The sequence below is a fragment of the Myotis daubentonii genome, chromosome 8, assembly GCF_963259705.1.
Source record: "Myotis daubentonii chromosome 8, mMyoDau2.1, whole genome shotgun sequence".
In the NCBI taxonomy this organism is placed as follows: Eukaryota; Metazoa; Chordata; class Mammalia; order Chiroptera; family Vespertilionidae; genus Myotis; species Myotis daubentonii.
Genome location: NC_081847.1, coordinates 95,411,766 through 95,425,019, shown reverse-complemented (window position 1 = coordinate 95,425,019; position 13,254 = coordinate 95,411,766). Strand labels below are relative to the sequence as shown.

General features: G+C 51.4%; 1 protein-coding gene across 1 annotated transcript in view; it reads right to left on the bottom strand.

Moving 5' to 3' along the window:
* Positions 1-4,729: 4,729 nt before the first annotated feature.
* ANKRD29 (ankyrin repeat domain 29) overlaps positions 4,730-13,254 on the bottom strand; it is a 30,472-nt gene continuing 21,947 nt past the window's right edge. Inside the window, exons 7-10 of the mRNA XM_059707467.1 lie at positions 11,977-12,075; positions 10,183-10,278; positions 9,597-9,746; positions 4,730-7,179 (exon numbers count right to left, since the gene is read on the bottom strand). Of these exons, the coding sequence (XP_059563450.1) occupies positions 7,075-7,179; positions 9,597-9,746; positions 10,183-10,278; positions 11,977-12,075 (450 nt within the window). The 3' untranslated portion in view covers positions 4,730-7,074. The remainder of the gene's footprint in view (positions 7,180-9,596; positions 9,747-10,182; positions 10,279-11,976; positions 12,076-13,254) is intronic.

Genomic DNA, 13,254 nt, shown 5'->3' with positions numbered 1-13,254 from the left:
TGAGAGAGAGAGAGAGAGGGAGAGAGAGAGAGATCAATATGAGAAAGACACAGCTATTGGTTGCCTCCTGCAGGGGCCCGGACCAGGATTGAACCTGCAACCCAGGTCATGCCCCTGATGGGGAAGTGAACCTTCTGTGGTAGGGCCGACGCTCTAACCACTGAGAGCACTGGCCAGGGCTGAAATAGGCGTTTAAAACTCCACACTGAAGCAAGCCCAAGTTCACTGACCTCTTCACTGGAAATAGCTACAACTCATGACTTAGTGCCAGTGGTTCTGACTCAGAAATGGGCCATTGTTGGTCAAACATACGCTGACATGTCATTTGCCCTCGTAAGGGCACACAACTTGGTGACTAATCCAGTCCCTGGCGGTGGGGACTTCCTCGCAGAGACGATGCCACAGCGTCCGGATGACTCCGAACGGCGGTCGGCGTTTCACAATGCTGTTCCCTCCCCTGGAGGATTCCGTCAGGGACACGGTGTCCTTTCCCAGGGGTGGTTTGGGTCTCACCTTTCCTCAAAGAGGGCCCCCTCTTGTAAACAGACCACTTCCTCCCTAAGGCTCTTCGCCAGTCCGACTGCGGGAAGGGGAAGAACAGCATTCCCTCCTGAAAAACAAGAGGCTTAAGCCCACGTGAGGGAGGGAAGAGCCAAAGACGGGAGAAGTCACTCTTTCGGATGAAGCTGACGAGGGAACCGGAGGTCTTTTTTTTTTTTTTTTTTTAATCTTTATTGTTCAGATTATTACATTTGTTCCTCTTTCCCCCCCCCCCATAACTCCCCTCCTCTCAGTTCCCGCCCCACCCTCCGCCCTCACTCCCCACCCACTGTCCTCATCCATAGGTGCACGATTTTTGTCCAGTCTCTTCCCGAATCTACCACACCCCTTTCCCCCCCAAGAATAGTCAGTCCATTCCCTTTCTATGTTCCTGATTCTATTATAATCACCAGTTCATTCTGTTCATCAGATTATTTATTCACTTGATTCTTAGATTCACTTGTTGATAGATGCATATTTGTTGTTCATAATTTGTATCTTTACCTTTTTCTTCCTCTTCCTCTTCTTAAAGGATACCTTTCAGCATTTCATATAATCCTGGTTTGGTGGTGATGAACTCCTTTAGCTTTTCCTTATCTGTGAAGCTCTTTATCTGACCTTCAATTCTGAATGATAGCTTTGCTGGATAAAGTAATCGTGGTTGTAGGTTCTTGCTATTCATCACTTTGAATATTTCTTGCCATTCCCTTCTGGCCTGCAAAGTTTCTGTTGAGAAATCAGCTGACAGTCGTATGGGTATTCCCTTGTAGGTAGCTGGGTTTCTTTCTCTTGCTGCTTTTAAGATTCTCTCGTTGTCTTTTGCTCTTGGCATTTTAATTATGATGTGTCTTGGTGTGGTCCTCTTTGGATTCCTTTTGTTTGGGGTTCTCCGCGCTTCTTGGACCTGTAAGTCCATTTCTTTCACCAGGTGGGGGAAGTTTTCTGTCATTATTTCTTCAAATAGGTTTTCAATATCTTGCTCTCTCTCATCTTCTGGCACCCCTATAATTCTGATGTTGGTACGCTTGAAGCTGTCCCAGAGGCTCCTTACACTATCCTCGCATTTTTGGATTCTTTTTTCATTTTGCTTTTCCCATTGGGTGTTTTTTGCTTCCTCACATTTCAAATCATTGACTTGATTCTTGCGCTCCTCTGGTCTGCTGTCGGGAGTCTGTATAATATTCGTTATTTCAGTCCGTGTATGCTTAATTTCTAGTTGGTTCCCCAATATAACATCGAGGGTCTCATTAGATTTCTTGAGGATCTCACAACATTTATCGGCGGTCTCACCAGTCTTTTCGAGGGCCTTACTAAGTTTATCGGCAGCTTCTAGACAGTTCTTAAGAGACCTTAAAAGTGTGGTTCTGAACTCAATATCCTCCATTGACAGTTTTGTCCTGTTTCTTTGTCTCCGCATTTTTTATGCTTTCTTGGTACACCCCCTAGTGGTCTTTGTGTGCAGTCTTGTTGCCTTTAAGCCTTGATTGATGTCGGCAATACCGGGGGTGATTTGACCTCCGGGCTAACTGGCTATGAGAGTCCGCTGTGTCTGCAGTGGGAGGGCTTCTGTGCTGGATCTCTAGGGCGGTGCTAATCTAGCCTTTGCCTGAGGCTATCCCGCAAATGGTTCTGCGCAGGGCTTGGGCGGGGCGGGTCCCAGGGGATCTACAGGGCAGGCGGAGCGAGCAGTTATGGCTGCTCTCAGTTCCTTCCCCAGGGGCTCTGCCTCTCAGAGTCCCAGCAATGGCTGCAAACCTCGGAGAGAAAGCTGCCTTTGAGTTCCGACCGAAGCCAGACAGTCCCCCTTCTCCCGTTTGAGTCTTGCTCCCCAGAGACTGGCCCGGATCTGGAGCTCAGAGTCTAAAACTCCCTCCCGATTGAAAACAACAACTGCGCCCTCCGCCACCAGCCCGCTCCGCGCGCACTCCACACCTGAGTATTTCACTTCAGCACTGCGCCTCCTCTGAGTCTGGGTATGATATTCTCTTTCCTCCTAGTTGTAGAATTTCCACTCAGCCAGCCTTCTTGTGGTTTTGGATGATGTCCGTTCTGTCCTTTAGTTATATCTCTGAAGTGGTTGTTCGAGGCAGCGATCTCCTGCGTTAACCTCGGGAACCGGAGGTCTTTAATAAAGTCCTTCAATTGTTAAAACGTGACTTCGCCCATCGTTTAAAATCACCTTAAAGTATTGCCTTTCCACAAATACATAGATGATGTAGCCGAGGGTGGAGTCTCGCAGTCCGAGAGCTAGAAAATGCGTTTGTCCTGCTGGTGTTTGGTGGCTCAGCCGGGGAGATTTCTCTGGCTGCCAGTGAAATTAATTTTGTTAATTAATTTCTGTTTGTTAACAGAAAATTCTGTTTCTTTGCGATGGGGTGGGGCCACAACATTAGTAACAAGGAAACAGAATTTCCGGAGGATGAGGCCCAGAAATCAGGATTTTAAAAAGATTCCCAGGTGATTCTAATGTGCAGCCAAGGTCGAGAACCACTGTTCTAGAACATGAACTCACAGGCCCGCCTCCGTCGCACCCCACAGACCTTACATCGTCATGATGTGGCACAAAGGGCTTCCTTTCTTGTGAGCGAGCATTCGGCCGCTGCCAGCTGCCAGCGATGCCTAGGAAGTGCTTGGGGCGGCTTCACAAATGCAGTTCTACCCGTCACAGCGACAATTATTTCCAGACCACATTTAAAAATACATTTTTTAATTGATTTCAGAGAGAAAGGGAGAGGGAGAGGGAGAGAGAGAAACATCAATGATGAGAGAGGATCATCCATCAGCTGCCTCCTGCACGCCCCACACTGGGCATGGAGCCTACAACCTGGACATGTGCCCTGACTGGGAATTGAACTGTGACCTCCTGGCTCATAGGTCGACCCTCAACCACTGAGCCACCCCTGCTGTCCATTTCATATAGGAAGGAGACAGTCCCATCCCCCCTCCTGTCCATTTCACGTTGTTTCTGCTAACTTCCTTTTTTGCTTCCAAGTTCGTCCTCAGTCTTTCTCGCACCAGAGTGTCCCTCTTTCCTCCCATCACTCTGCAAAGATCAGTGGCAATCTAGTTCTAAACGTCAGCCGCAGTTGACAACGGCCCCCTGGAATCTGTTTTCACACATTCTTCAACTTGTCCCAAACTCTCTCTCTCTGTGTGTCCCTGAACCCTGTTTCCCCCATTTCCTACCAGTTACTGGCACCGTGTGCACCGTGAAATCTCGCGTGTGGAGAAGAGTTGACAGCAGACCTGGGGCTGCTCTCCTTAGAGATTCTTGCCTACGAGGTCGGCTGTCGGCTGGCACCTGGGGGCTCGGCTGTCAAACATTCCCTGCACTGACATCAGACTTTCCCTGAATGGCAAGGGCTCACTGAGCCCAAGTGGCTTACAAACCATGTGGTCTGTGCCGATGCCTGGACGTCTGGGATCTTGGCAAGGCCAGGCAGAGGGTGCCTGTGACCAGTTAATTAAAAGCCTGGTGAGTCTCCATTGAGCTTCCCCCGGGGACAGCACTTCACGGTGTTGTCACACTCGTTGGGAGAGCAAGGAGGCTCGCCCAGTGACTGCTGGAGACTCTTGGAGCCTGCACTGCTTTCCTGCCTTCACGCCACTTCCCTTCCCCTCCGCTGATCTTGCTACACACCCTTTTGCTGTCATCTTCGCCCGAGTATGACCATGGGATGAGCTCTGGGGTCCTCCTAGCCAATCAGCAAAACTGGGGGGAGAGGGGGCGTTTTAGGGTCTCCTGACATACTTAGTATAATTCACCTTTCCCCTCACTCCCCATGTTCAATTAATCACCAACTACCCTTAGCTCTGCCTCTATCTGTTTTGAAAAATATGTCTGTATTCTCCGCCCTTCCTTACTGCCTCCATGCGGCAACTTCCCCCCCGCCCCCCGCCTGCCTCCCCCCCACCCCCCCCCCCCGACTTCCCACACTGAAAGCAGCAAAACAATGAAGAGTTTCTATTTGTAGCATCTTCTGTGACTCTCCCGGGAATTTTTGTCTGAATAAAAAAACCTCCTGGCATCATGACAAAAGTGATCCACGGTAGAAATAATGAAATCATAAGTCTATAAGTAATATAAGGCTTACGGAGCTGAGTCATTAATTCTAAAATTCCATCTTATTTAGAATCACAGAAATACCTTCTGATTAAACACAAACAGGAAAAAGCAGCAAAGGCAAACTGGGTAGTATATTAACTTTATTTTGAATTATAACCTGGAGTATTTCATCAGACAAATGGACATAATGAAAAACTTCTGTGGTTGAATTAAACACATGCCTTGCATAGGAATTGCTAGTTCTAAGAGCTCAATGAACTGTGAGTTAGATGAACATAAAACAAGAACCATCTATCTGTGTACAAACAAATGCAATTCAGCTTTAAAAACATTTTTTTAGAAGTGCACCCCTGAAATCTATACAATTTCATTAACCAATGTCACCCAGTAAATTCAGTGAAAAGTAACCTGTTTGCCTGTTATCAACCCATGAACCAGGAGGTCAGAGTTTGATTCCTGGTCAGGGCACGTGCCCAGGTTGCAATTTAACTTTAAATAACGGAACGTTTTGTTTGGTTTTTTCCAGTCTTGGGTGAGTGATTTAGATGATCATCTTCCCTGCTGTGGATAATATCATCTCATCGAGACCACACGTGAGCCTTCTACGCTAGAGACCTCTTGCCTACAGTCAGAGGCTCCCTTAAATATTGTTAAAGCTCCTGGATTCATTTTAATGACCCTGATATTGATCAAGAGCATTATCCACATAAAATGATCTCATAAATAGGCCAAGGAAAGCATGTCTTAGTGAAAAACAACAACATTAAGTTTGTGACTTCATTGCATTTTTGTCCTTTGGAACTTTGCTATCAGTCCCCATAAAACTTTTGATTTAGATCAGTGATGAGCAACCATTTTTGGCTTAAGGCTCTAAGTTAGGGCTCTAACTAAGGCAAAAAATATTAAAAATTTAAGGCCACATTATTTTCCTCTTCAGAATAAATATTGCTTTGTGAAATTCTCATGGGGGGATGTGTAATTGCACAACTTTGCTGAGTAAAAGACAGTCAATGAGGAAACTGGCACTGCTTTGCAGCTACTAAAATATTAATATACGGGGTTCAGCAATCCAGACGAAGCTTTCTCATTGTTTATCCTGACGTGAGACTGCAGGCGTGTTGCATAGCTGGCCAGGCTGTGGGTTGCCCAGTACTGGCTTTGCTTGTGATAATGATCAAAATAAGCTAATATCTGTTGGTTATGTTATTGATCATAACAAACTTTAGAAGGATATCTGCCAATTTCAAAGTTAGACTCCGTTGTTTACTGACTTAACGAAAATGCTTTTAGTGACACTGCAAGTTGGTTAAAACCCTCCTGGGGTTACATTTCCCTCCGTGTCAACGTGTGTTTACACAGAACACTGGCGGGACACAGAGCAGAACAGGAACGAGAGAACGGAAGATGTGTTTCTAAGTCACAGAATACCCGTGTTCATCACGGCGGGTTACAGAGAGAGGGTTAGCTCATGTCTGTGCGCGTAGGCACCGAATGAGGCATGTAGACACCACTGATTGTTAAGTGCATCGAATATAAATTTTGACACCTTTCTCAGAGGAATAATTCCATAAAACCCAGGTTTCCTTCTTGGAACCCACTAGCTCAAGAGCATGCATAGAGGAACACTTACTACACACTAACAACGGTCTTTTATTACTACAGTCCTGCAATCGTGCTAGCGTATCGTACTTGCACATATCACACATTGTATCCAAGGACCGCAAAGCCACGGTACCAAGCAGAGAGATGCTGGAAGCTCCAGACTCCAGAGCATGCCAATGGCACAGGAATCAGGGTCCCGATAACATAACCTAAATAAAAGCTAAAAAAAAAACAATCCTCAAGGCCCACGGTTTGTAATTTTCTGAATTTCCAAACTTGCCACTTGCATCCTACCCGTCCTGCAATACGGACTCCGGGTAAACATGGCTTTTACGTGTTAGGACCAAGGTCCGGCTCAACTCACACATGAACACTTTGTCTTCTTAGTGATGCACGTTCGCACGTCAGGTCTCTGAGACCACGGCTATGATCCTTGGGTAGGAGAACACCTTACACTGGGACGACATACATGCATACATGTAAAATGTCACGGAGCTACACATTTTAGCACACTTACATGTAACACAAAAGCTGAAGGGCACTAGCTCATCGGAGGTCAGACCTGCAGCTTTTAAAGGCTTACAGTCTTTCTGTCTTCTGACTTAAAGCTCTTGGAAGGTTTAACAATTAGGGTTTAACCGAGAGACACGAGTGAGTCCACGACCCTGCCAGGCCCCGGGGAGTGGGCTGCAGGCCGCGCGAGCAGCCGTGTGAATGAGGAGGTCCCTGCCCTGTGCCTCAGGCACCAGGCACAGCTCTTCTGGGTGGGGAACCTGGGTGGGCAACCAGGGCGCTGTCTCCTCACAGAATCTCCAACACCATCTGAAAGCAGTTTCCAGTGGGCAATGCGGTGACGGTTCCTCCCTTCAGTCAAATATGCAGCTCAGGTAGCTCTTCCTGTGGCCCTCCGTGCCTCGCAGGAGACTCAGTATTCGCTCGTTTTGGGTGAGTTCTGCTGGAAGTTTGTTGGCCTGAAAGAAGGTAAGACAGGCATTAGCGGATTCCCACAGCTGGTGTGGTTTTAGGGACTCCAACGAGGGGGCTCGGACCCGAACCTGCTTCTTTCCTGGTGAAACACCCCTCTGGACTCTGCTTTGTGTTCAGGCATTAGAGGTCTCTCTGGAACGTGAACACGTCAGCGGTCAGGGTTGTTTTTTGTTAGGGTTACTGTTCCACCTAGCCGTGCCTCTCACTAGACGGTCCCCCCCTGGACGCCAGGGCCCACGCTTTCTGGTCGTGTGTTCTCGTTTCCGGCGCAACGCCCCGCGCATCTGGCCTGTGCTCCATAAACACTGGTATGTGCCCTCGAAGGGCCCGCCTGAGCCTCCATCAGGAGCAGCCGCACGTAGACTCATAGCTCTCGGAGCGCCCTGGCCCGTGCTGTGCTCACTGGGAACCCCCACAACCACCACCGCTGAGCTCCCAGGAGGCACACCCAGAACTGCATTTCCAGTTTCTATATAAAGGTTCTAACTGCTCCCTGGCCCCTTCATTCAGCCCTGGACGTCCCCGTCCAAGGTCTAAAGATAAGACAGGGGTGGTGCTTCCCGCTGCCTTATCACTCCCCAGGCCCACCAATGGAAGCTAATCTCAGCACCTCGGGAAGAGATAAGCAGAGATAAGCTGTCACCAAGCAGGTCGGTGGTAGGAGCAGGAGAGGACCCATGGGTTACGTGGAGTGGAGGAGACCCTTGGCTGTTCAGCTGTGCTTCCTGACAGTTTCTTTCAAAGTGTCACGACGGGCTCCTTGCTTTTGTTCTCCTTATGAATAAAATCAGACACAGCAGCAGACGCGTATAGAAATTCAAGCGGCAGAAAAGTGTAAAATAAAAATAGCTTTCGCCACACCCACTTCCTCCTTCAAAGCGAGCGGCTTAGCCCTGGCTGGTGTGGCTCCGTTGGTTGAGCATCGCCCTGGGCACCAAAAGGCTGCTGGTTCGATTCCCAGTCAGGGCGCATACCTGGGTGCGGGTTCGATCTTGTCAGGGCACCTACGGAAGGCAACCATTGATGTTTCTCTCTCTAAAAATAAATTTAAAAATCTTTAAACAAAACACAGAAGTTAGCGGTGTAGTGTGCTTCTTCAAGACCTGTCCTGGGCTCCTGCCCCACCCCACCCCGCCCACTGGACAGCTCATGCAGATGCTGGATAAGAGGAAATACTACGACAATCGTGTTTTTCCTACGGCTACTGTGCATCTTCCACCTCCAGATTTGGCCTAACGGTAAACCAAAGAGTCTGAGTTGTAAAAAGACATGGGTTGGTTCTATAACAGAGCAGTGAAGTCCTGTTAACAACACAAAAGTGACATTTTCCCATGCAGACACCAAACAGAGCACCAGCAATCCTCAGCATGTGACCATCCAGCCCCCGGGGGTGGCGGTAGCGACTAGACTCTGACATTTTTAGGGCACTTTGTGGATAACAGGACACTCATAACCCTGCCCCCACACTGCTGCCCCCCCTCACTGTCTCCCCATCCCTGGAGCTGCGCCCTTGTTAGCTGAAACCCACTGATAATACAGGGTTTTATTTATTTTTATTTTAAAAAAATATATATTTTATTGATTTTTAAATATATATATATTTTATTGATTTTTAAAAATATATATATTTTATTGATTTTTTTACAGAGATGAAGGGAGAGAGATAGAGAGTTAGAAACATCCATGAGAGAGGGACATCGATCAGCTGCCTCCTGCACACTCCCCACCAGGGATGTGCCCACCATTAAGGTACATGCCCTTGACTGGAATCGAACCTGGGACCCTTGAGTCTGCAGCCTGACGCTCTATCCACTGAGCCAAACCAGTTAGGGCGTATTTTATTGATTTCTTACAGAGAGGAAGGGAGAGAGATAGAGAATTAGAAACATCGATGAGAGAGAAACATCGATCAGCTGCCTCCTGCACACCCCCTACTGGGGATGTGCCCTCAACCAAGGTACATGCCCTTGACCGGAATTGAACCTGAGACCTTTCAGTTCGCAGGCCGATGCTCTATCCACTGAGCCAAACCGGTCAGGGCGATACAGGGTTTTAGAGTAATTCTCTGGGTCCAGCCAGGCCAGCATGGCTCATGGCTGAGCACTGACCTATGAACCAGGAGGTCCCAGTTTGATTCCCAGTCAAGGGCACATAGCTGGGTTTTGGGGTCGATCCCCAGTGCAGGAGGCAGCCAATCGATGATTCTCTCTCGTCATTGATGTTTCTATCTCCCCCTCTCCCTTCCTCTCTGAAATCAATACGTTCAGTGTAATTCTCTGTCCAAAGGGACTGCTCACCCACAACCCAGTGACCACCCTGCCTGCCATTTCTAGGGGGAAGTGCGAGGAGAGCGACAGGAGCCAGAGAGGCGTTACCTTGGTTACGGCAGACACTGCCTGACCTCTGCACAGGTGCCTGATGGAGTCGAAAGACCCGCAAGGCAGGCCCGTACCTTGTTTCTCAGGGCTGGGTCTGCCCCCGCCTCCAGGAGCAGCGCGACGGTCTTAACGTTCCCGCTGAGCACGGCCGCGTGGAGCGCTGTCGTCCCGTTCTAAGAGGAAAGACGGTGCGTCAGAGTGACTCAGCCAGCAGCACTCGCCGGTCTTCTGCTCCCTTATGCCCCCTCTCCAGTCACATCAGCCTCTGACACTGTGCGCCAAGGTGCACAGCAGGTGGTCGGTGTAAGTGCTGCCAATGCTCTTTTCTTTCAAAAAAAAATTTATTTTATTTTATTTTATTTCAGAGCAGAAGGGAAATAAGGAGAGAGACAGAAACGTCCATGATGAGAGAGACTCATGGACCGGCTGCCGCCTGCACGCCCCTCCCTGGGGATCGAGCCCACAACCCGGGCCTGTGCTCTGACTGGGAATCCAATCATGACCTCCTGGTTCACAGGCCAACGCTCAACCACTGAGCCGCGCTGCCGGGCCAAGAACAGACTTCTTCATTTCCAACCCCTTCTCTTACAGACAGGCACAATTCCTTACCTTCAGAAGGCCAAGGGAGGGGGAGAATTTCAGCAGCTCCTGGATGACGTCGTGGTAGCCCTTGTTGGCGGCCTTCAGCAACGCCGTAGTGCCATCCTTCGGGACAGGGAACAGCGGGGCATTCAGAGCGAGCGGGCTGAGCACTAGGGCCATGCACAGACCTGCCAGGCCCCGACCCCAGGCGCCTCCTAGCGCTCACGCAGCCACCGAGTCTGCTCTAGGGGCACCAGACAAAACCGGTGACCTCTTATGTCATCTCAGGGCCCTGCCGTGTGGGAATTCGCACTCCTCCAGCCCCTGGGAACTCTGGGAAAGGGACAATGGACTAGAGGCACCTCTGTCGTTCGTGACCGAGCAGCCCTGTTGATCTGCTTGCAGTGACTTAACAATCCTTGAACTGTATTGGCTGTTCTCAAGCGTTAAAGGGGCTTTTCATTTTGTCTTTTCTCGCCTGCAGCCTTGCTCTCCTCTGCCCTGGGTGTCTGTCTGCCTGTGGTGGTGGGCGGGGGGGGGGGGGGTAGACTGAAATCTGTTAAAAAGAATGCAAAGACAAGCTGAGAAATTAACCGCCCGCTCCTGCCATCACTTGGCGTGAGCAGAGACCTTCCACATTCTTTTCCTCCTGCCTTAGCGTATCGATGGCGGCACCAGGAGGTTTCGCTCACAGCCCCCTCCGGCGGAAAGGAGAGGGCCGCCCACCTCGCCCAAGGCTTAGCGGGAGTCGGGAAGAAAGGAGAAAACAGGGGTTTCTTTTCTGGCTTCAGAGTCGGTGGGAAGAGGAACAGCGGGAGAGGGGAGATGAAGTGGCCAGGAGCGCACCTCTGTTTCCTCTTTTCGGGGGTCTGACTGGGAAAGAGGGGGTCACATAAGCAGAGCCATGCCAAGGACAGAGAGGCCAGACACTGCGAAAAAATAAATAAATAAAAAGCGAGCAGCAAGCCGTCCTTGGCTCCTATGGGGCGAGGTCTGCTGTGGGGTGAAGTCAGTGGTCGGCAAACTGCGGCTCGGCAAACTGAGGCTCACGAGCTACACGCGGCTCTTTGGCCCCTTGAGTGTGGCTCTTCCACAAAATACCGACTTCTGTGCATGGGCCATGAAGTTTCAATTGCACTCTACGTGCACGCCCGCACGTGGCATTTTGTGGAAGAGCCACACTCAAGGGGCCAAAGAGCCGCGTGTGGCTCGCGAGCTGCGGTTTGCCGACCACGGGGTTAGGTGACCCCGGGGCTCTGTGGCTAGGGGCTGAGCGAGGGGGGTCTGCCTGGAGCACTGAGGGACCCCAAACCACAGGCACCCAAGCCCAGCCAGCTGCACTTGGGCAAGTGCCAGCAGGAGGCACAGTGCCCCTGGAGCAGCCGCCAGGGACACCCCCCAAGGAGCCGGGGCCCAGGCTCCTACGCCCCCTCCCCACCGTCCATCCGGAAGTCTGCTCGGGGGGGCGCATCACAGAGGAGTTACACAGGCTCTTGTTTTGTTTTCCTTAGAGAGCGGAGCAGCACGAAGTTTCAACAGAGTCACACGGTTAGTTTCCCGCTGAAGAGCAGGTGGAGGCGGGAGAAAACCCAGCTGGGCACGACCACACACAGCCGCGTGGTCTCCGGGTCCAGGCTGCCGTGGTTTCGGGCCTCGGTGCGTGCATTTCCCCTGCCCTCCCCCCCCCCAGGCCCTGCCCGGCCCGAGCATGCATCACCGCCCCCCACCTCCGGGATCACCCACAGTGTTTGCATTTCCCCAGGTTCCCACGGGGCGTGCATTTCCCGGGGCCCGCGCTGTGCAGCTTTCACTCAGACTCACGTCTCGGGCGGCATCGCGGTCGGCTCCCCGCAGCAGCATCACCCTCACCACCTCGCTGTGGCCCATCTGTGATGCGATCCACAGTGGTGCCGTCCCATCCTGCAGCGAGAGGACCACACAGCGTCCACAGGGCAGCCACACGGCGTCCACAGGGCAGCCACACGGCGTCCACAGGGCAGCCACATGGCATCCACATGGCAGCCACACAGCGTCCACAGGGCAGCCACACGGCGTCCACATGGCAGCCACACGGCGTCCACATGGCAGCCACACGGCGTCCACATGGCAGCCACACAGCAGCCACACGGCGTCCACAGGGCAGCCACATGCTGTCTACACGGCAGCCACACGGTGTCCACACGGCAGCCACATGCACCATGATTTCACCGGCAGAGAGGATGGCAGGGCCGTAGGTGGTGGAACCAGCGTGTCTCAGTCACCAGCGCGGAAGCTCAGGGACCAGCCGGCTGGACAAGCAGCACAGGGAGGAGACCCCCCACCTCAATGCTGGGGGCCGCTGACCTCTGAGAATGTAGGTCGCTTTGGAGAGAAGGGCAAGAGGGAGGAGGGCCCAGAACTGCCTAAATGTAGGTAACTAAGATAACGTGGCCCAAAGAGGCTGCTGGTCAGATAAGACCGAATTCCTCATCCGTGGGGGCGCGGGCTGAGAGCACGATGATTCAGCTACAGGACACACAGGTCGTTTTCTGCTGAGGATGTGACTTCACTCGGCTCTGCTACTCGCAGCAGGCACGGACTGCCGCCCAGTGCTGTCCGGCAAAGGGACGGGGACAACGGCATTGGAGCGGGTGGAGGATGAGGGCACGTCGGAGCCCAGAGGACCCGAGGGTGCTGGGTACGAGGACACAGCACCTCTGTTCTTGCAGAGACGTGGGGAAGAGGGGCTGAGACGGGTGGAAGGATCTGAAACACCTCGCCCTCCTCCATCCTTCAATCTGCACATCGTGCATCAATGCAGACACATCCTCGATTGGTACTCTCAGTTCACAAAGCACTTCTCCATCATTATTTAATTGGATTCTCCCAACTCAGGAGAACCATTCATTCACTCATTCAACCACCCGGCACAGGCCCGGGTTGTGGGCTCCATCCCCAGGGTGGGGCGTGCGGGAGGTAGCCGATCAATGACTCTCTCCCATCACTGATGTTTCTACCTCTCTCTCCCCCTTCCTCTCTGAAATCAATAAAACATTTAAAAATAAGACGTGATCCCTGCTCTGCCAGGAGCTAAGCCAGCGGAGAGGCGACGGAATCTGA